Source organism: Marmota marmota, unplaced genomic scaffold (assembly GCF_001458135.2).
Source record: "Marmota marmota marmota unplaced genomic scaffold, marMar, whole genome shotgun sequence".
Classification (NCBI taxonomy): domain Eukaryota; kingdom Metazoa; phylum Chordata; class Mammalia; order Rodentia; family Sciuridae; genus Marmota; species Marmota marmota.
Window position 1 is genome coordinate 17,459,694 of NW_026000221.1, and position 24,363 is coordinate 17,484,056.

The window sequence follows — 24,363 nt, forward strand, 5'->3', positions numbered from 1 at the left end:
TAGGATATTTTGTTAGGTTTTAGGACACTGGATGCATTCTCTCAGAGAGGATTGTGGGACCCAGGTCTCTTCCTCTTTTGCTTTGCACTCTGGTAGTGAGATGAGCTACTTTGCTTTGCTGTATACTCCTGTCATGAGATACTGCTTTGCTACTGACCCAAAATCACTGGGGCCAACCATTCATAGACAAAAACCTCCAAAATTTCAGGTCAAAATACTTGTTTTTCTCTATAAGCTGATTATTTCATATATTTATTACAGTAATGGAAAGCTAATAAATTTGTACTTAAATCAAAACTTCTAGCTTTATATGTGTATTTCTCTCTACGGAGGCTTGGATGCTTGTATATTCTTTCTGAGAAAGCCCTACTCTTAAACAGATGCTTAAACAGATTCTCATGCTATCTCTGATCAACCCCCTTCCCTGACACATACATGCACACACACACACACACACACACAGCACATATATAACCGTTCCCTTTGCTTTATTACAGAGTCTGCCATTTTTCATTCTAAGCAATGAGAAAGTCACATATCATGATTTAGAAATGATAATTTCCCTCCAAAACATCTAGCATCATATTTGACAGTAAAAGGCAATCACCAAAACTTTATTAAAATTAAACAAAAATGAAATTTTTAATTTAATCTTTTCACAGGCTATAATGCTACATTCTATTTTTCTGTTTTCAATTGCATCATTATACATCAAATTCTTTGTTATATATGGCATTTCTTTTTTAGTCTGAGAAAAAAACTTTGTTTTACTATTTCCAAAGGTATTATGTAAATATTGAAGACTTGATTGTGAGTCAAAAGTATCAAAGATTCACTCCAGAGCATTTTTTATTTGTTTCAATGTTATATAAAATGGTGTAATAATGAAATATGAAAATAATGTTATTTTCCCAAAATACATGTGGAATAAATAGTGAAACAAAGCTGGGCATGGTGGCATACACCTGTAATAACAGCAGCGTGGAGGGCTGAGGCTGGAAGATCAAAAGTTCAAAGCCAGCCTCAGCAACTTGGGGAGGCCCTAAACAACTCAGCGAGTTGTCTCAAAAAACAAAACCATAAAAACAAAAAAATCAGGCTGGGGATGTGACAGAGTGGTTAAATAGTCCTGGATACAATCCCCAATACCAAAGAAGAATAAAACAGTGAACAACACAGGAACCCACACACTGAGAGGACAAAACCACCAACATAGATCAGGAAAGTGCGATTTCCATATTTAACCCTAGGTTGAAAAAATATGCCTGATAATCATTGTGTTGAGTGACTCTCTTTTATTCTCTGTGCAAAAACAGCAAGAAGGGTCTGGGTGCAGTGGCACATGCCTGGCTCCTGAGCTGGGCCCAGGAGAATTGTGAGTTTGAACCCAGCCTCAGCAAAACTAAGGCGTTAAGCAACTAAGTGAGACCCTGTCTCTCAATAAAATACAAAATAGGGCTGGGGATATGACTCAGTCAATCCCTAGTACCCTAATCAAAAAAACATGACAAGAAGGATTGTTTGAAATTATTTTTCTGTCCACATGGAATGCAGATGCCAGAATATTTCAGATACATTTGTTGTTATTTAATACATAGATATTTGGTTGAATTCTTTCTATAAATAAAGATAATCACTTCCTGTATTAGCACTTAATAAAGTATTTTAAAACATCCACCGTGGTGCATTATCTCATTTAGACTGCACATTACCATTTCAGGTAAGCTATCTCCATGTTCTCATTATTGAGATGAGGTAATTGGGGGTCAAACCTACAAATTGGACTTAGCAGAGAAGTTGTCCCCTGGAGAAGTCATCACATGTTTCACAAATATTGTAGTTGGAGTAATGTAGTTCAAAAAACACTTTTTCTATCTGTTATTTATTTGACTATTATGATGATGGCTACAGTTGCTTGTGTGAACCACAGACTTAGTGCTATTAATGCAGTTTGTGTTGCTCTAGAGTCATGGGAAATAAGAAGAGAGAATGTTTTGACATTGGAAATTTACTTCTATAATTCTGAAAATGTTCTTGAAATTGTCACAAACATATGTTATTTAAGGTAGACAAAGATAGTAATTTAGCAGGGGATGGGGCCTTAGTGTGGCTTTGTGGCATTGGGGATGGTTTGAGGAAAAATAAATAAAAGTTCTTTAAATGCACACACAAGTCTTTTACATATTAGCATGTCAATACAAGAGGTTGGAGTTTTGTCCCAAATATTGGTATGAAATGTATATAGTTGCACTGTGCTAATCGAGGAAATATATTTCTCAGGTAAAAGTTGTATTTGATATTAGCAACAGCACGGATATAGAAGTGTGCTATTTCCTAACAATAATATTCAGTTGTCCCTTTGACCTATTCTCAAGGATGGCCTAAGTGTTATTTTCTTTAATTTACTTCTGATCTCTATAATCTTCTCTGAATTGGATAAAACTGGTGGCATAAACTTGTATCTGGTCAAAGTGCTGTGTTTTAAATTGCCGTCTTTGAACCAGCTCCTAAGCAACTAGCTTAGAAATTTTCCTGCATTTGTATCCTTAATTCCACAAAGTAAAATATGAAGTCTTTAGCATTTACTTTTAAGGAATATTACTTTAGACTTGAAACAGTAGTACTGAAGCCAAGCAGGATATTTGTTGGATTAAAAATGAGGAAGTTTAAACAGGATTTCTGTGAATAATGCTTATCAAGGATAATGTACTTTCTAAAACCTATCTATGGCACTTGAAAGGGACTGTCAGTTTCCAAAACTTCTATCTTTAGAATTGATATCAACGTGACCCATGGATCCCATTTTATCACATGCCACTTTCCCACTGTGTTAATGAGAAGTTTCTCTTATTGAAGGATGATGATTCTCCCATGTGAATACTATTCTTCTAAAGCGAGATCTTTTGTCTAACACATTTTGAGTAATCCTGCAAAGGAATAGCTCATTTAATGTATGCCTATACTCAAGAAATAAGAATGGAGGTTTCAATACTGGAGATGGTAGGTCTCTGAGCATATAAATTAGAAGGCAGCTCCCTTTTGAATATGAAGAATAGGACCCAAATTGATTCTTTCCTCTTCTTTCCCTCTCCCTTACATCTTTTTTTTTTTTTTTTTTTTCTGTTTGTTCAGTACTGGGAATGAGTCCAGGGGCACTTTACCACTGAGCTATATGCCCAGGCCTTTTTGCTTTCTATTTTGAGATTAGATCTCTCTAAATTGCTTGGGGCCTCACTAAGTTGCTGAGACTGGCCTTGAACTCGTGATCCTCATGCCTCAGTCTCCTTAGCTGCTGAAATCACTGGTGTTCACTGCTATACTCATCTCCCACACATTTCTTTAGCACACTGCTTCACCAATATTAGTAATCAAAATAAATACTCAAAAAATGCATGTGCATCCATTCAGGAAGCAGTTTTTGAATAAGTGTAATGCAAAATTCCAACTTTTTTGATATTATGATATGTGAATCTATCATTTTCTTTTTGTGTATAAAGATAAAAGGAAGAGTTTGTCCTCACAACTCCGAATTTCCCACTGAAGAAAAACTCACACCAGAGACAAATTTTACACCGCCAGGAACATGTTTGAAGAATAATAGGGTAGAATTCTTAAGAAAGAGAGGTAAACAAAGCCTGGGGCCACATATTGAAGGTTCCTTGTGGATGAGACATGAGTTAGAATACATAACATAGTGCTCTTCCTTCAGCTTGGAGGCCTTGCTCACTGGAGATACCCATTGTGGGAGACATTTCCAAAGTGAAGAACAGTGATATAGACAAATAACACAAATGTTTTTAGGGTATATTAGAGTCATTCTTCCCTTCTCAAAACTAACACAGGATGTCAATAGTAAGCCTTACTTGGACCGTTATGTTTCTGGATTTTCATCTCCATAATCAATCCATGCTTTCACAGGTGTCTTACAGACTGAAGAATTGGCTCATCACTTTATTTACTTATTTTGGCATCTAACATGAGTTGTCTATCAACTCATTCAGTACAAAGATCCACTCTATGAATTACATACTTTTTACTGTTTAAAAAGGAGAGGAATAGTTTCTACGGGATCCCCTAGATGAGTCAACTGAGGGTTCTCTGGATCCTCAGGTTGTGTTTATTTCATTTCACCTGCTGCTACTCAGAACACTCGGGTTCCCCCCTCCAAAAAAGTGACTTGAGGGTGTCCTTCTGAGATATTTACCTCAAATCATGACATCCTGAGAACTTACATAACATATAGGACACTAAAATTGAAGCCATGGCTCCAGATTTGTTATTTTTAACCCACTCTGCTTTTCTTTGAAAGCATTTTTTTTTTCCTGTGAATTTTCAGTAATGAAGCCAAGTTGTGAACTTGTGCAGCTAGATCAGAGATCCAGCCCTGTTCATTAGAAGAAGATGAGGAGCATGCAAGGGGCCAGTGACCAAGGGCTCTCCTGGGAGCCTAAAAGAAGCAGCCAGAAACCCAAGGCATGCCCTCAAACAACAGAGCAGAGTCTGTGAGAATACAAAGGTGGATTTGGATTATCGGTTTATCCAGAGGTCTATAAAAATAATCAGAGGTGGAGGCTCTTAATCCTGATCCTCAGGAGCAGTTCAAACCTAAGTATCTTATTTAGCAAATCATCTTGACTTAGATGTTATATTTGAACACTTAGGCAACTGTATATGTTCATATTAGTGCATATTGAAGTGAGAAAAATAGTTGTTAGACTGTATGTCTAGTTTTCTCGGGCTCTTTTAACAACCCCCATAGACGAGGCAGATTCTCCACTACAGAAATTAATTTCTGACAGTGCTGTGGTCGGGAGTTCTGAGATCAGCAAGCCAGCATGGTCAGGTTCTGCTGAGGCCTTTCTTCGATTGCAGACTAATGGCTTCTGGTTATATTCTCACATTCGTAGAAGGGGGCTTGCTAGTTCTCTGGAATTTCTTTTATAAGAATTTAATTATAATTTTTTATAAATTATAAGAATTAACTACTCTGAAGGCAGAGCCCTCATGTCCATTTTCTTATACTATCACCTTGGAGGCTAGGATTTCAACATACAAGTTTTGGGATGCTGGCACTCTGTGTCTTTGTTTTCCATTTAGAATATTGAATACACATATAGGTATGAAAGGATGTCTCACTGTCCTATAAGTGATGTGAGAGCCCTTGGCACAGTGCTTCCCGCAGTGGTCAGCACATGTGTTGTGAAGTGTCATGTGTCATCTCATCTGATCACCCCGACAATCCTAATAGCCAGGTGTGATTACAATATCCCCGTTTTATGCATGAATAAGGTAAGCCCCTTCCAAGATTGTTTTTATGCATGGGTTGCAGAATGAATTATACATATAGGTATTCAATCTATCTTAGCTCTTTACCAGTTGTATTATATAAATGTCCTGGTGTTAGGAAGCTAGTCAGCCATGAACAGGTGAGCAGGGAAGGATCAGGAAGGGCAACTGAAAATCACAGGAGCCATAACTGACAGATGAGCACTTGGAAGAGAGAGCTCAGTATATTTAAAACCTCCCCCAGCCTTAATTAAGAAAAAACTTAACCATGTTCATTATCTCTTGTAACCAAGTCTCTGGGACTCTTTGTTTTCAATAAAACTATGTCACAATCCCCAATCACCCTGATAGCCAAAACATCTAGACCCTCACAAAATTTGATGGGTGTAATTCAAAGAGTAATAAACTGATTAGAGGGACTGGAAATTGAGACAAAAACAGAGTCTCAATTTCCTTAAAATCTCCAACTCTGAGCACCACACCACCTTCTTAGTGGCAGTCCATGCATTTCCTATGATGTCACTCAAAAGTAAAATGGTGGACATGGGAGATGTTCTTATGTAAAACTGGAAGTAAAACTTCCCTGGGACTTTCAATAAAACTGGAAAGCAGGAGAGGCAAGAATGTTTCTCTGAGAGGACCCACTCTATCCTATCCTTTAGTAGTGTTCCCTTTCCTCCCATTCCTTCTATTCTAATAAACTCATGCCTATTACTCTGATTAACATGTCTGAAGTCTTTCTGGCTTGGTTGCAGGAACTGGGATGTAGAGGTGACCTTGCACTTCCTCAGTTTCCCAGAAGTCCCTATAACACTCATCTCCGAGAATTTTATTTTTCTTTCACTCATTATACAATTAGCCCATTGTATCTGTGGGATTCTGCATTGCAGTTTCAAACAACTGCTATTTCAAAAATCATGGATTCAAAATATTTGGATAAAAAAATACAGAAAATTCCTAAAAGCAAAACTTGAATTTCTCACTTGCCAAGCCCCATGCTGAATTCATGTGAATGAAGAGATTTGTAGGCATACCCTGCTGATGCCTCCCGCCATTCCATGGATCCTTCTCTCTCTTTCTAGCATGTTTAGTTGACCATCAACTGTCTTCCTGGTATCCTGCACAGTCAGAACTATGGTAGTGTCTCTATTAAACCTGTACAAACTTTTATTATTATTATTCAAACAATACAGGATAATGACTAGGTACCTAGCACCTACATTGTATTAGATATTATAAACAATTTAGAAATGATTTAAAGAATATGGAAAAATGTGTGAAAATTAGATGCAAATACCATGCCAATTTATATAAGGGACTCAAGCACCCCTAAGACTTATAAAGGTTGGTATCTAGGAAGGGAACATGGAACCAATCTACAGTGGTTGCCAGGAGATCGAAGTATAATAAATCAGGAGAGACAGGAGAAGAACAAGCACTGCGTTTGGTACACATTTGGGGCTTAATACATGCTTGTTGACTGTGAAGTCAGAGTTTTCTTGTTTTGTAGTTCTTTGAGTTCTCATTATAGAGTTTACTAGGCAATACAATGTATGAAATTTTCTAAAGAGGCAGCCAGGTGATATAGTTGAAGCAGACTCTAGGCTGAATTTTAAACCAAGTCATTTCCCTCCCATCAAGTTCCTTCAGAATATATGATATTCTTACCTCTGATCTTACTCCAGGGCTGTATTTATAGTCTGTTATACAAATTCTTGTGACTCACTCATAAAGTCTGTCATGAACTGAAACTTTTAAAAATGAGAAAAAATACCCCTGTGTTTGTTAAAGTCATGGAAGTTAAAGAACACCAAAATATTTTCCTGGTTTTCTGTTATTTATAAATTGTTAAGGAAGAGGAGGTCTTCCCTACAACTTTCCAAATGGCAAAGTTTATTAAGATTTCATTAATAAGAGACATTAACAACAATGGTAATGATGATGATCCTATTTTTAGTACCTACTAAGTGCCAGAGATTGATTCATGCTTTATTTTTAATTTTTATAACCACTCCTTGAATATAGATCCTTCATTTTTTTGCCAGCAAAGAAATTGAGGCTAAGTGAATTTACTAATTATCTCAGAAACAGCAATACATAAATAATAGAGATACAATTTGCTCCAAGTTTGTGATCTGTATGACACATATTTGCATAAGAGATTAAACAAACAATATTGTTTTTAAATGCCAACTTCTAAATATCCTGTCACTGTTCCCAGTACTTCTTCTAGGCTAGAAGTTCAAGGCAGTTATTGGATACGTACCAAATAACCAGGGAGTGTGTTTTCGATTTGGGATTCATAGAATATCAGTTATTAGATTGATTCTTGTTTACTGCAGCCTCTGGGAAATTGGTTGTTGCATGAATGTGTGAGGTTCCACAATGAGACAATAAAATTACTAGCACACAGAAATGCCTGTAAAATTTATTTACAAATAGGATGCAGGAAGTGATAATTAAACCTCTGGATATTTCTTAGCCTTTTAAGAGTCAGACTATATGTGATATCTGGAACAAATCACGTGTCTGTTCAGTAATTTTATAGTTCAACTCAAAATCTCATTGGGCTAATCAACTGTTATTGTTCCCGTGGAAAATGGCCTTTAGTTTTCTTTCCGTAATGCAGGAGATTCAAATAATTTTCTGCAATAAATACCTTCTCATGCTCAGGATTTTATTGAGGACTTTATTGTTGCATATCTGCGTCTGGATTCTTAAATCCTTTCTGAATTTCTCCAGTCATCTTTGTGAGTGGGGATGGAGGGTGTATGGTCTAGTGTGTGGATACAAGTCACTCTCTTAGTTGTATTTGTAGCTGAGTCATTATTAAATCAAGAGTTACAACTTCATCTTTCATGTTTTTGTCCAAAGAATTTATCCATGAACAATTGTCAATAAAATAAATATTTTAAGATATTTTTCTAAGTACTTCAATGATACTTGTTATGGGTGGGGAGGATTTAATAAAGATACCCCCCTATTTCTTATATTTTTTATTTGTGCATTGTAGTTGTACATAATGGTGGTATTTGTTGTTACATATTCATACATGCACACAATAGAATAATATAAATTGGCCAGTATCACTCCCTAGTACTTCCCCCATCACTCCCTGTCTCCCACCCCTGGAAAGATGCCTTTTTTCAATGGCCTTTAGATCTAATATAAAGCATATGCCTACCACTTCTAATAAAAACAAATAACTAAAAGAGGAAGGAATAATTCATACGTACTCCTATCTATACCTCTCTACCAACCTATCTTATCAGCTATCTAGCTATCCCCATAAGTAGATATTCAGACAGATAGGCAGATACATATTCATATACAAGCATATTTGAAATCTGCAACAAAATCTAAAATGTTAACTATACAAAGGTACAATAGAATACTACAGGAACTCAGCCATATCAATGTTTATAGCAGCATAATTCACAATAGGTAAATTGTGGAACCAACCCAGATGCCCTTCAGTAGATGAATGGATAGGGGAACTTTGGTATATATACACAATGGAACATTACTCAGCATTAAAAGAGAATAAAATCATAGCATTTGCAGGTAAATGGATGGATTTGGAGAATATAATGCTAAATGAAGTAAGTCAATCCCCAAAAAACAAAGGCAGAATGTTTTCTTTCAAATGAGTATGCTGACTCATAATGGCGATGGGGGAGCATGGGAAGAATGAAGGAATTTTAGATAAGGCACAGGGGAGGGAGGAGAAGGGAGGTGCTAGGGGATAGGAATGAAGGAGGAGTGAGTTAGACATCGTTACTCAAAGTACATGTATGAAGACATGAATGGTGTGAAAATACTTTGTGTACAATCGGTGACTTGAAAAATTGTGCTCTATATTTTTAATATGAAATGAATTGCCATCATGTATAACAAATTAGAATGAATAATTTAATTTAAAAAAGAAAAAACAAAATAAAACTAAACTAAACTAGACCAAAAAAAAAAAGAATTTTAAGGGGATATACTTGTCTAATCTATTAGAACAACATGCACTTATTTTTGAATATATCATAAATGTTTATGAAGACTATGCATAAAATTACAAAGTGTTCAATACCAACTAGCAAGGGGCCATTTTTCAGATTTGAAGTTGATGAGTATTGGTGAATACAGAGATTTTATGTGCACTATCTATGATATCACCTCAACTATGAAGGGCTTCTTTAGCCTTTCTGCCTGAAATGGGATTGTCTACATCTTTCTTGGGGCTTCCCTCCTATCCTGTTTAAGTTGCTCTCACTGCTTACTTATGCACTAATCTTTCTAAGAAAGTTTTGTACTTGGTAAAGCTTTACTGGATACAGTTTTGCATATTGAGAATATAAATCTTGGTATGTAAAAAAGATACCAATAAAGGATGTGGAGAATGAATTCTATATTACCTTGTTTCTTAGTGCTCTTGATAAGCAGATTGCTCTAGACACTGAACATTTTCTCATTGTCTTATCCAAAAGTTTTCTTTTTTTAATAGAGGCAATAATTACAAGTTTATTTGAAGTTCTTAATTTATCAAGTTAGTGTTATAGATAAATTAAAATATCTATTTTACTTTTTATAAAACATTTATTAAAGGACCAATGATGATCTGATTTTTACATACTGAGACTGAAAGAAACTCTGAACACATACTTAAAATGAAAACAAAGAAAAATCACTATGAGAGAGAGAGAGAGAGAGAGAGAGAGAGAGAGAGAGATGGAAGGGAGACCCGAGAAATGTGGTGGAGTGAAAACTTTAACAAAGAATATATTTACCTTAATCTGCTATGGATAACCTGCTGCCTGGCACCATCTTGCTTTGGGCTTGAGTTCATTGTTAAATATGATATTTTGTGGCAACTACTAATTATCATAAGCTGTCCAATAAATGTGATTGATTGTCCAATTAGCCCTTCATCAGTATCCATTTTTGAAGATGCTACCTATTGAAACCGATGGCAGTTTGTGACCTCCATGTTGTATATGTAGCTAATTGCTCCTTAGACAATAATTATTAAGTTCCTTGTGCCTCATTCAGTCATTTTGTTTAACAAATGATGATGCCACAGAGTTTCCCAATTCATTAGACTTCACAACTATGGCTCTCTGAGGATTACTAAAGGTCTGCCATGGAATGTATGGATCACATAAATGTTGAAGTAGATTACAGATATATCTGTTTTGTAGGTTTTCCATCGACCGTCACACTGACCTGGAGAGACAGTTCAACATTAATGCAGATGATGGGAAGATCACTCTGGCAACACCACTTGACAGAGAATTAAGTGTGTGGCATAACATAACAATCATTGCAACTGAAATTAGTAAGTGCCTGGGGTTTATTCTTTTTTTTTTTCCTTATTTGACTGGATTCAATTTATGCCTATTGATCATGTGATAAATGGTCCCTGTTTCTGTTAGATATTTTGTCATTGGCACGGTGTATCACCTCAACACAAAATTTCCTTACACAATCCCAAATTACCAATGTTTTCAAGATATGTGGGAAGCAAATATTCTTATTTCCAAATATTTTGATATCTTGTATCTGTTATTCAGCCATTAAAATAATGTTTTATATTTTAAAGCATGGAAAAAGATTTAGTTGAAAGGGTAAGTGAAAAAAATTAAGAACTGTACACTATGAAGAAGTAAACATATTGTAATGTATATACAATATAGAAATAATTGTGCACATATTCAGACTGTAGATATACATATTCACATGCAGAAAATAGGGAAGAAAACGTTGCTCTTTCAATATATATCATTTGGGGATGGGTGAGGTGGCACATGCCTGTAATCCTAGAGGCTTGGGAGACTGAGGCAGGGGGATTGCAAGTTCGAAGCCACCCTCAGCAATGGTATAGCGTTAAGCAACTCAGTGAGACTCTGTCTCTAAATAAAATACAAAACAGGGCTGGGGATGTGACTCAGTGGTCAAGTACCCCTGAGTTCAATCCCTGGTACCAAAAATAATATATATATATATATAATTTTGAAGATATGAGATCACAAATAATTTTATTGTACTTATTAGATTTGAAGATATTTTATATAGTGGTCAGACTATTTAAACATATCTTTTGTATAAATTCAATGTAATATTTCATATTTTTTAAAATTCAAGCTGTTCTGTAGGGGAGGAGATTTGTTTTTTTATTAAATAACACTTTCTATTAATTTTTAATGAGCATAAATGTTTTGCACTTAATGGATCCACCATTGAGTCTCTAAGCTATTGCAAAATGGTGAGATTTAGTAAGACATGATCTTTTACAGCTTTTACTTAGTTTAAATTTTTAATACTGTACGAAAACTTGCAAAAGTGGCATGACATTCATTTTATTTTCGAGCAAAACAAATTTTGCACATTATCTAAATATCTTCTTTCCAGGAAGGACCTGATTAGGTCTTCAAAGTTATACACAAAGGGAGAGAATACATTCCTGAAGGAGTTTGGTAAAGGGAATCTTCAGAAGCAAATAAAAAAAATCAACTTTAGGGGTCTGGGCATGTAGCTCAGTAGTAGAATGCTTATCTAGCATGCAACAAGCCCTAAGTTGCATCTCCAGCGGAGGGGGGTTAAAAATCATCATAAAGAAAGACTTATTACCCTCCACCTCACCAAGTGCGAACGTGCACACACACACACACAAACACACACACACAGCATAGAGAGGACTCAGAGAATAATTAAAGGTGTATACCTCAAAATTCACTCTGTGTTTTCTTGTAGCTAATGTGAAAACTGGTACATATCTCTGAGATCCATGCCTTATTTGTAGGAAAAGTTATCCAGGTATTCAGAAGAGGCACAATGTTCTCTTATTCTTAGATGTGTCCTCCATGGAGCCTTATAAGCAGAACCTTTGGGTGAAAGAGAGCATATGTGAGCAATGTCTGTTTGTTGTAGCAACTTGAGTGCTGGCAGAGAGCATACAATTTGATACATAGTTTCTCAATCCTTCCATGCTCTGGTTCTGGATAAAGATAGAGCCTTGAGAACTTTGCTGTATTTCTTAGTTTAGAAATTCTATTTTCTTCCCTGTTGTGTCATTCTGGTAGTGATTTCCCCCTTGTAGAATTAAGAGAACAGGGAAAGCAAACCATTTGGTGGTTTTGGTTTATTACAGGTGTTAAGCCCATTTAGAAGGGTATAGACATGAAATTTTAATAATTTATGATGTTGAAGCCCCATTATCACTTTAAGCCTCTAAGAGAAACTGCATTTAGATTGGAATGAGACTTTATAATAAGCTAGAAAGAGCTGCAGTTTTCTTTAAAGTATGTAAGCATTAATTACTTTCCAAAGAATTTTCTCCCATGTTGAATATAACCTAGTCAAGCTACACTTAATCCATGATATTTATTTATTTATTTTTACAAGATAATGCCTTTACTTAAATATTCATCAAGGTTGTCCCAATTATAAGCAATCATGTATTCCACTCTAAGGAATAAAAATAAATGAATACACAGGCCAGGTGCTTAAGGAATACTTCAGGGCAATCCAAAAACAAAAGGTTCATTTCCAAGGCATCACAGGAAAGTAAGAAAGACCAGTACAAAAGCCAGGTTCTCCTGCAGTGAGTTGTTAACTTAAGGGTGACAAGGGTCCCAAACACTGCAGGGGAAGAAAGTTGTTTACTGTTTCATTCACAAATTATTTACTGTGTCTTTGTTTACCAGCCACTCATCTAGTGACTGGGGATGGAGCAGGGAGCAAGATGGTCAAAACTCTTGCTCCTCTTGGAGGTTTCCTAGCAGTGGTCCCTGGAAACATCTCCATATAAGAGAGGGTACTGAACTTGGCTGAGTACCCATAGAGACACAGAGGTAAGGAGAAAGTCCCAGTGCTGGGAACTAAAGAAGTTCCCTTGTGATGGGTAGAAAGAAATGCAAAAAGGGTCATTCTCTGATGAAACATATATTTAAAAAACAGCAAAAAAAATGCTTTTTAATAAATATGAAACACAAGTTTCTATATGCATCGGTAAAGCAACTAGTTAAATTTTAAAGTACTATTATTATTATAATATGAATTATTCATACAAGATAACAAAATTCTAAGAAATATCAAAAGTAGACAAGATAGTTTCCTATTTTCAGAGAAATGACTCATGTCAATCTTAGATACAATTTTATAGTTGGTTTCATGCTGAGAATGAATATAGTGTGCCTTTGCCCATATGATGAATCTCAGCTTGATCACGAGACTTATAGACTTCAAAATATAAAACAACAACATGTTACCCTGTTAAATGAATGGGAGTCACCTTACATTTTTTTAACTCAGAGACTAAAAGCTTAACAAACTTTATATGCATATTTTAGCCAAGAAACAAGTTCAGGTTAAACATCTTAAGAAATATTGAAGTAAACTCATTGCCATTTTTTAAAAATTTTGCCTAAAACTTTTTAGTACTAATAAAAATGAGAACATAAAGGAAATTTTTAGTTTTAGCTATAAAATAAAAGTGAGGGCTGTCATAGATCTAGAAAATTAAAAATACAATTGAGCCATCTTGATTCTAAATCATGAAAGGAAGTTGAAATAATGCGATCACAGAGAACTTAAGAAATTTTGGAACTACTGCGAAAAAGGCTTGGAAACTTATTTTGACTTGGTTTGATTATTTTGCCCATCATGCAGTATTTGCCTTCCAAAGCCCCAGACCATGTCTTAGGGAAAAAGACATATTAAAGGAAGATTGATTGTACTTGTCCAAGATGAATATTAAAACCACCCAGAATAACAAACCTCATAGGAGGAGTTCTAATAATGATAAAGGAATATTCATTCCAGGGAGACCAATTTAAAAGTACTCTCAGAATGCCATCTCATCAGACAAAAAGATTCAAACAAATGAAATTAAGCTAAAAAGTGGATTTTAAGGAAGTTCATCTGTTATCTTTTAATGAGATTGCAGATGTCATCCTTTATCCACTTGTGTCAGATTCAGGAAACCAAGACTGTGTGTATCACCCAAGTATTCTAGTGGTAAAGGATCTAGCCTGCTTTCCTGACAAACCAGTACATCTCACCCCATGAAACTGCAATTGGATGTTCATGTGCTAATAAGACATTAGGCTGGTATAGCATATCTCATCTGGCAATAAGCCCATCCCCTAAAACTTCAGTGTATTTTTTTTTTATCATGAGGATAAAGATTTCAGGTAAATTTTCTTGGCCAATTAACTGCTGAAAAAATTATTACGTGAGTCCTTTAATGCATTTAATTCTCACATCACTCCCTAAAAGTAAATACTATCATCAAAGGCATGTGTGAAAAAAAGAAAGTCAGGTCAAGTGACTTGTCTAAAGTTCCATGCAAAGAAAGAGTTGTGGAGTATAGCAGCAGAATTGGACCCATGTTTAACTGAAGAAAATATGTTTTTAGGGCTGGGGATGCACAAGGCCCTGGGTTCTAATCCCCAGTACCACACACAAAAGAATGTTTTTAAATACTTTCCGGGGAATCCTCACTTCAATCTTCTTTCCTCTTTATCCTCCTGCTCAGTTTGAGCTTCCGGCATGACTATTTCATTTTTGAATCAAGTCAATGGAGTAGGGTTTCTGTGCAAAGCAGAAGGTTGGGGTAGACAAGAGTGTGGTTGAGGAAAGAACAAACACACATTATTAGATCAGACTCTCCTTTTCTAACATTTAAAAGCAAGAGAAGGAATTTTGACTAAAGGACAAAGCAGAGCTTTGTACTTTTCAAACTGGAATTCTATTTCCATTTTAGAAATTATGATACTGAATAACAGAGTGGAAGTTTTCACTGGGGTGTCCAGTTGTGGCCTAGATCCTTGGTGTCCTGAACAAAGAATTGACTAAGACACACAGGAGTGAGAGACAATGTACAGATTTATTGAAAGTGAAGGTGATAGTAGTTCTTCCCAAGGTAGAGTGGAGTGGTCCAAGCCAGAAAGAAAGGCTTAAGGCTCCAATGTCTGGAAATTAGTATCTTATAAACCAAACTGTGAGTTGTTCTCTTTCCTTAGAACAAGACTAAAGACCTTAGGCCATTTGTTCCCATTGATTACCTTAAGATACCCAATTAGAATATTGTCTAATTTTCCCCCATTGGTTACTTTAGAAACCTAATTAGAATATGGGCATTTTACCCCCATTTGTCATTTTAAAATATGGCAGTGGTGGCAGCAGTTGTCAGGCTGATAAGTCCACTGTGGCTGGAGTTGTCATGGGAATGGGACTTATTATAAACAGGAACAGGATGACTGATCTCCCTGTCTTGGTCTCCAGCAATATCTTTCTTATGCCCTGACTCTGCCATCTTGGCATGCCTGAACTCCTACCAAATATTACACAACATGCTCATTGAGGGGACTGTGCTGTTCAATGAATACTACAGTCGAAATCACTTAGATAATTGCTTAAAGCAAACAAAAAAATAAACAAAAGAGTGCTATTCTTCATTCAAGACCTACTGAATCAGAATTTCAAGGGAGAAATTTAGGAATCCAATTTTCACAACTTTCTTCTACACACACACACACACACACACACATGCACACACACAGTCAGATGTACATTAAACTTTAAAAGCAAAGAAGGCAAATGAAGACAGAGAATGGAGGTGAGGCTGTTTGTGGTTCATTTTTCCTTCATGGATTTTGTGAGATTTCACTCAGCATTATGGTGCAATTTGAAGTTAGGTTTCTCAGATGGCAGATCATGAGCAATCAGTGTATCTCTAAGACAGATACAAGGTATTACAGGACAGTGAAAGAACCGATTTGTTTAGGATAGAGTGTGTGCAGGGGCCTTCTATAGGCATTGAGTGCCAATTTTAAAGTGTCCTTCACAGAGAACTTGAACAGAATGGAAAGTGACAAAAGTCTCTGAGGCTCTACACCTGGAAGCTGGCAATTCGCAGTTCCAAAAAACACACGACCCTTGGTTACCTGAAAGTATTCAAAGCAAGAAGCATATAATTGCCCATTAAATTAATCTCTTTGAGTTAGTGATAATGCATTGCTCTGGCCCACTACAGTGGGCTGCACACAATATTGCAAATGAAGCTTTTCACTAATGATGTTTAAATCTCCCAGGGAAAGCACTAGTTTGATAGCACTTAAGGAATGTTTCTTCCTGGCATGAGGCCCAGTGGCCAGAATAATTGCTTTGTCCAACCAAGACCACTTAGAAAAAAAATATTTCTTTATAGGTGGCTCATTGTTTATGATTATGTGAGGAATCTTGGGATATGGAGGTAGATGGAGGTAGAATGTTGACCATGCTTTGACCATTAAACCTCAGGCACAGTAGTTCCCCACTTTTAATCTCAGTTGTCTCATCTGTGAAATGGAACTAATAATTTCTCTTTAAACTCTGCAGTGTACTGAGAATTGAGTTAAGCATAATAATACTATGACTTTTACTATAGAAAGTAATGAATAAATTCTTCATATTCATGTAGTTAATCCAACCCTTACATGGGGCTTTCAATAACTGCTTAAGTTAAGGTTATATTTGTTATTAACCCTTTCCCTCCCCATAGCCACAACAAAAGTAAAACCAAACCAAAACAAACAGGAAAAAAAATTGGGTAATTAAAGCCTATGAATCACTGCTAGGTGCAGTTATTTTTGTACTTTGTAGAAGGAATGGTTTTTAACTGACCTTCCTCTTGCTCCTGGTCCAGGCATAGCAGATTGACCAATAACTATGAAACAGCCCTCAAAATGAAGCAGGCCCATGCCTACATGTTTGAATTGCCTGATCATAGAAGACTTCAGATTTTATATCAAGAATTTGTTCAACACATATCAATGTTTATTGCTTCCAGGCATCCTTAGGACTAGAACTTCATTAAGATCCATGCCATTCCCTGGCATAGGGTGGGAGTGAAGTAGATGGAGACAGGCCCTGGTCCAATTAGATAACTTTCACAGAAAGGAAAAGCCTAAATGTGGGCCATGAATTCAGGTATAGGAGTGGTTAAAGGACTACAGATATGGAAGAAGCTGCAGTTGTATGTGTGTGACTGGTAGAACTAGGAATATGTACTCAAGCCTAATTCCTGCCAAGATCCCCCCAACTCAGGTAGGTGTTGTGAGGTGGTGATGGATGCTCTAAACAAAGAGGGCTAGGTGGAGATCAGTGTTCTAAACAAAGAGGAGTGCAAAGAAAGGAAGGGGGAAATAAAATATGGAAACAGGAAGGGGAAGCTATATGTTCCTGGGGAAGGAAGCAGTATCCAAACATAATTCCCCAAATGGAAGAATTAGAGTCTGTGCAATTCCAGGACAAGGGAGGTAGGTGACGTAAGCTCAATTCTGTTCTCAGCTCATCTCCTCTATTTTCATCCCTGTGAATCTCCTGCCACCTTCAACAATGCCCACCTCATTTATTGCATATTGACTTTGGCATTTCCAATTTTCTCTTTGTTTTGAAACCATTCTACCCATTTCTTCCCACAGCCTCTTCATCTTGTCCATTCTTTTGCATCTGTCTCATGTAGTTTGCCTGGATAGTGCACACAGTTTGAAGAGGATGATATAGATTTTAACCAGGCACTCGTTTAGTGTGTCAGTATGACTTATAGCTCCTTATTTATAACCGTAAAAAAGGAGAGTAGGAAAATGGCTCCTATTCTGACATCTTTCCCTGGTCTTTTTGGTAAACCACAGTCCTCAAAGACTCAACAGTAACTCGTAACTCGTGACCACTTGTGGTGCATGGTAATCTCCTCGTCTGAAGTACCAGACTTGGAGAGGTAAGAAAGACCCTAGACATTGAACAGGTTATAAAAATAGGGTAACATCTGGTTAATTGCCCTCAGGCTTTGATTTGTCTTTAGTTGGAGAAGTCATAAGGACAGCGAGAGAAAGTGCAGATATCAGTTTGAATATGGAAGGAAATAAGAGATCAAGAGAATTATGGTATGGTGGGAGGGCAGGCGTCCATGTCCATGTGCTTTGAATGGTCAATTACTTTTCATGTATCCACACTCACTCGGTTGGTGAATTACTTAACTTCCAGAATCTTCTTCTCAAGATAGTGCACACATTCAGAACTCTTCTCTAAAATCTTGCACATTTGGGTGAAAAGATAGAACATGCCATTTCTAACAGCCATCCACTGATTAACTATGGATTCCTTAGAATCTCAGCTTAAGTTATAAATATATTAATTCACTGAATCTGACAATTCACTTATAATGTTTAGAACAACTTCTGCTCCACAAATGCTAATGCGCACGTTAGCTATTGTTTTTATAATGATTTCCTTATATCTCTGGCTGGATAGGTTTCCTTTGTTATATAAGTTCTCACTTTGTTTTAAGTGAACTTCTTTCTCCAAATCACTTATCAAAGCGTATTATAAACTTATTTGCTGAGACTGTGAAAATGGATCTCTATGAGAAGAAACCGTTAAGTATCCCCTGCTCTCATGAAGCATTTTATTATCTTTTATTATTGATCATTGTTGTATCCTGGGGGCCTAGTGCAATGCTTGGGGCTTCAAATAAATATTTACTAGATGAATGAATGAATAAAGGAAATAAGGAATTAACAACCATGAGGGAGTACTATTGATGCCTTCTGAGTCCAAACAGACACTATTAATTGATTGGTGGAAAAGATCTTTGCTTTACTATACCCCACTCAGTTTTTAGTGAAAAATCTCTGACAGACAGAAACGTGTGAACGAACCATGGCTGTTTGCATTTTTCAAGTCTTTCTATCCTGAGTGACTGGATATGGGTCTTAAAGAGTAAGAATAACTATGTTTCCCTGTATGAATATTGTGAGGCATGGTCTGTGCTCACAGAGAAGACTAGCATGTAATATTAACCGATCTTGGGAATCAGAGACCAAGTGAAAGGTGCTAGTAGATAGGACCCCCCTCCCCCGCACCTAGCCTCCCCAGCCCTCTGTCTCCTTCAACAAGAAGTCAGACTTCTAATCTGGGAATCTGTATTTCTCCTCCCTTCTGAGAACCTTGAGGCAAGCCCTGAATAATGCCAGCCCTCACTTCATTACCCAACAAGCCCATTTGTCATTTAATCTGATCTATATTGAACAAGTAGAAGCAGGCTACAAAGCAGCAAAACCAAAAGAATGAAAACATTTTGTGATTACAGGAATCCCTAATCCAAAGCTTAGAGACTGGAGTTAAAAATAGGCCCCAAGTTCATCCTTATCCACCCCCACACACCTGCACTTTTTTTTTTTTTAAGTACAGATGGCCCCTTAGTCAGATGGTGGATGTTTAAACTACAACAAATTAACTTCCATCTAATTTGGGGTGGTAAGCATCAGTTACTCTGCACCCTTATTTATATTTTGCTGATACTTTCAGCCCCTGGATTCTCCCTATGGCATGGACTCACCTAAGGTCCATATACTCTGTCACAAAGAAGTGTCATTCCTGCTCCTATTATGGCTGCCAATTTCTTCTATCCAAGAATTCAAATCAGCTAAGAAAATGGAAATGAATATCCTTTGAGCAGCAACTTTAGAAGAGAAGCGCTGTTGAAATCTTGATAAGTACTGTTTCATTTTAGTCTCCAAAAAATCTTTTGAGCATTTGATGAGGAGGTATACTCATGCGGATTTACCTCCCCAGCCCTGAAGTTCACAGAGCAAGTCTCTCCAGAGCATGATATATACATAGATAATACTGATCTATACACATCAGTATTGTTTCTCTAAACTAGAGCAAATATCCCATGTGTTCTAACTCTGTGTCCAGACTTACAGATTTAGAAAACCGAAAGACATGACCTTTTCCTATTTGATCTTTTTTTTCTAATAGAGTTATTGTGTATATTTATAGCATACAATTATAATGTTTTGAAATATGTGTATATTATGGCATGGCCATATAGAGATAATAAACATGATTTCCCTCATAGTTTAGATGTTTTTGTGGTGAGAACTCTTCTTCAATTTCTAAGAATGTAGCAAAGAAGTAGAAGCAGACATCTGAAACTCTAACATATCATTCACTAAAACAACGTGTAATAGGAAATAGGCCGAGATTCCTTCTTTGGTTGGAAAAGAGTATTCTCTGGAATTTTTTTAAAAATTCAGAATCATGAACCAGCTGTTAGCTTTTGTCAGAGATGCATTTCCAAAGTAGGAAATGTTTTGATCAAGAAGAGAAGACCTTAGAATAACTTTTGAAGAAGAGGAGTCAAGAGGTAGAAACAGAGTTGAATAACAGATATACTTTCTATATATACCTATTTGTTTATCTATCTTATCTATCTATGCAGTCTATGATGGTTGCCTTCAAATGAGAGATCATGGAAATTATGCTATTCTCTGTATCAGAGGGGCCCATCCAGTGCATTGAAATAAAGGAAATACAAGGCCAAGAATATTAGCATTGAATATTGAAGTTTGGGAGCAAGATAAGTTAGGAATGCAATGAAAAGGCAAAAAACATAGATTATGGCAAGGAGAGAATTATGGCTGTGATCCAACATATCTGAAGTTATAGGATACACCAGAATTCCCTGAAGGGCTTGTTAAACCACACAGCAAGGCCACAAATTTGTATTTCTAACAGGTTCCCATGAGAGACTGAAGTTGCTCTTCCAGGGACCATACTTTAAGAACCATTGCTGTCTCCCAGCCATCTTAATCCAGAACAAAACTAAAGCTGCCTTAGAGGTGGAGTTTGAACAGACAGAAATTGGCATCTGATTAAAACTAATGAGGGAAGAGGAGGAACAAATGCTGTTGGAGATGGTAAGCCTTGGTGACCAGGATAAAAATAATTATGCAATTAAAAGTGTGGCTGCTTACTCTGCACTTGACAGTGTTCTAGCCCTTTCCGTGCTCCATATTGGGCTTAATTCTCACTCTAAGTCAATACCATGAGTCAGTACCATCAGCTCTTTTATCTAATAAAGCAAAGACAACAAAGCTCAAGCCCACCCGATTCAGTTGGCTGGCTGAGTTGCATTCGATCCTAGGTTTGTGTGAATCGCCAGCCCAGTATTTGAACATTTAGCGTCTATCCTCTCCAACTGAGAGCCCAGTTGCTATTCAGACATGTCATGACTCATGTTAACAAGTCAGATTACAGAAAAGATGGCCCGTGTAAGTGTTCACACTGTCCTTCAGCCAGTTCTTCATAAAAGAGTTTGGAACACAATGGAACATTATCAGTAGACTTTCATCCCACTGAAGCAACTGAAAGGGGTGGGGAAAGATGGCAGGAGGTCCTGGTAAGCACAAGAAATTTAACGTTTGCATCTGTGAACTCTATTCCAGAAGAGTTTGGATTTTTAGGAACCTCTGGTTCCTAAATTTTAAACTACATTAAAGTCTAAATGAGGAGCTAATATTGAAGTGTGAATGTTTTTGTTACCTACTGAGATAAGCCTGGAATGATGGTGAAGTCAGCTCCACACCCCTGCTGTTATAATTTAACAATGAGTGCTTAACAATAGGCTGGAAGAGGGAGACAAGGAATAAAACTGTGGATAACAAGTGTGAAGGGAAAAGGCTTAGACATTGCAGTCAAACAAATATGAATTTCAATCTACGTTTCATTAACAATTACCCACCCAGACATAAACTGTTTCTTTGACCTATCTGATTTATTTCTTCATCAGTGAAAAGAAAACTAATACTTAATAGGAAGCCTAAATATACTTGGCTGATAGAATATATTTGTAGATTTTATAAAATATATACACATGTTTTGTAGAATATGTCTTGTCACCTTACATATAAAATGTTTTCAATTAGCAGGCATTGTTTTTAACAATGCAAACGATAAATCCTCAGGAGTTTGGATTATTCGGAGTTAGATGTTTAATGGGAAGTGGCCTTCTTACAAAAATGAAAAACCCTTTTGCCTTTTCTTTATTTAAATATAGTTTTGTCTAGCAAAACAATTAAAAATGAAAATAAATAATAAACAACTAATGTACTATAGAGAAAATATGTGTTTTTGAAAACTTCTTTTTTGCTGGCTTTTAAATATGATTTGTCATTAGATGGTGTGTTAGACATGGTATCTAAATATCTTTGCTGGTTAATATTTAAGTGTCTGTGGATATAAAAATACCCATACTGAGCCAGCATTTGATTTCCTGCTGAACTGTTTTTCACATTTCCAATATAATTATGTAGCAGTTACAAAGAAACAAAGACTGAATGCCACAAAATACCATAGAAACCCCTTTGTTTATTTAAGAAAAGATATAAAAAGCATCTAAGGCAGAAACTGATGGGTTGGGTGACATCTCAGGGTAACTGATACCTAAAATAAATATGAAAATATCTGTGCATCTATTAGAAGTGATTGGAAAGCAGCTATATTCTATAAATGGCCCCTGGAATATAAATAGGAGACCTCAATGAAAATAAGAGATGCTGATTTTTTTTCTTTATTTGAACTTTGTCCTCTGAATGATTGCTTTTGTCTGAAGTCTTGTCTGTCTTTAAGTATTTTAAGATCAAATAAAACAGTGCTAATAGTAGGAAGAAATTATTTCTGTATGATGCTTTCACCTAGACTCTTAGAGTCCAGACCAATGCATTTTAATAAATGAAAAAGAAAAGCAAGAATGTTATAGGCAAACAACCACATGAGGCCTTCTGGGAGGCTTGGGAAATTCTGTGATGAAAACCAGGACCTTGTTCATCTTGGTCTGTTTCACTCAGGCATGGATATGGCAGCCTCTGCTGTACATACTTTTATTTCTACATACAACTTTTGACTGTGCTTTAAGAATGCATAGTATAAATGGAGCACCTTTAATCCAAAAACCCAAAATTTGAAATTTGAAGTTCTAAAAGTTTAAAGTTTCAAAATCTGGAACTTTTCATGTGCCAATGTGATGCTACAAGTAGAAAATTCCACAGCATGAAGTTTGTTTCATGCACAATATTATTTGAAATATTTGATCAAATTTCCCTCAAGCTATGTGATAAGGTATGAAATATAAATGACTAATATTTAGATTTGGGTTATCCTCAAAATATCTCATTATGTATATGTAAATATTCTAAAATCTGAAAAAAATAAAAATAGAACTTCAAAACCCTTTTGTTCCCTTGGATAAGTGATAGTCAACCTGTTGAATAACAGGAAGGTTGTATATAGATATGGTGGTTGTGAATGGCCAGAGAAGATGACTTGTCTTTGGGCATCCTAAGAGGCATGTCCTTGGAAGTGGTGTGGGCACAAAAGGAAGAGTCACTATTTCTACTTGATTTCTTGCAATATTTTCAGGCTCAGTATCTAGATCTGCAATATTTTTCAATAACTGGGTATGACAATAAAGGACAGAAAATAAACTAGCATCTAAGATAAAGAATGTTAGTCACTGTATACAAACCTATTGTTTCATTCAATCCTCATGGCAACTTTAAAATGGGTGATGTATACTGAGTATTGTTTTAGATAAGGGTGGCATGAGACTCAGGGCAGTCAGAGGACATGGGAAAGCCACGGATCTAACACTGTATGATTGAATCCACCAGATTGGATGTCAAAACCAAAACTCTCTCACTGTTTGGCATGGCTAAGTGTGATAGAGGGGCACATATCCTTGAAAAGAATCCTTTTAATAATTTTCAAATGTTCTAATAGCTTCCCTGTCTTGTGTTAGATAATATACATATCGGTGGGGGGAGCGGATATCTGGGAATAACCTTGCTTGCAGTCTACTTGGGAAGAATCCCATAAAAAAAAAAGCAATAATGTAACATGGAATGTTTATTTTATTCAGTGTGGTTTTCCATGAATTTTGGTTCACTGTTATCTTCCTGTGAATATTTTGGTTTTTCTTCTTGTATGCATATACTATAATAATTTTATTTGTGGTAGGAACGCCTAATTTTAAAATCAAAGAGATGGGTACGATAAATCCATTTGAGAAATTTAGGTTTATTTCTTAGGCCTATCCTATTTGTGACTCTGGACTTCAGAGTTTTCTCCAGTACTTCAGTGAAATGAGAGTTACTATTCCTTTTGGTCACCAGCTGATGACTCTTTAGTGGCTATGACTTTGCAGGATAATGACCAGGTACATTTCAGGCACCAAAAAAAAAAAAAAAAAAAAAAAAAAAA

General features: G+C 36.3%; 1 protein-coding gene across 6 annotated transcripts in view; it reads left to right on the forward strand.

The window, feature by feature from the left end:
- The window catches only part of Cdh8 (cadherin 8), a 356,401-nt gene that overhangs the window by 212,496 nt on the left and 119,542 nt on the right, over nt 1-24,363 (forward strand). For all 6 annotated transcript variants that reach the window (XM_015488796.2, XM_048792057.1, XM_015488797.2 and 3 more), the window contains exon 8: nt 10,476-10,612. In XM_015488796.2, the coding sequence (XP_015344282.1) occupies nt 10,476-10,612 (137 nt within the window). The remainder of the gene's footprint in view (nt 1-10,475; nt 10,613-24,363) is intronic.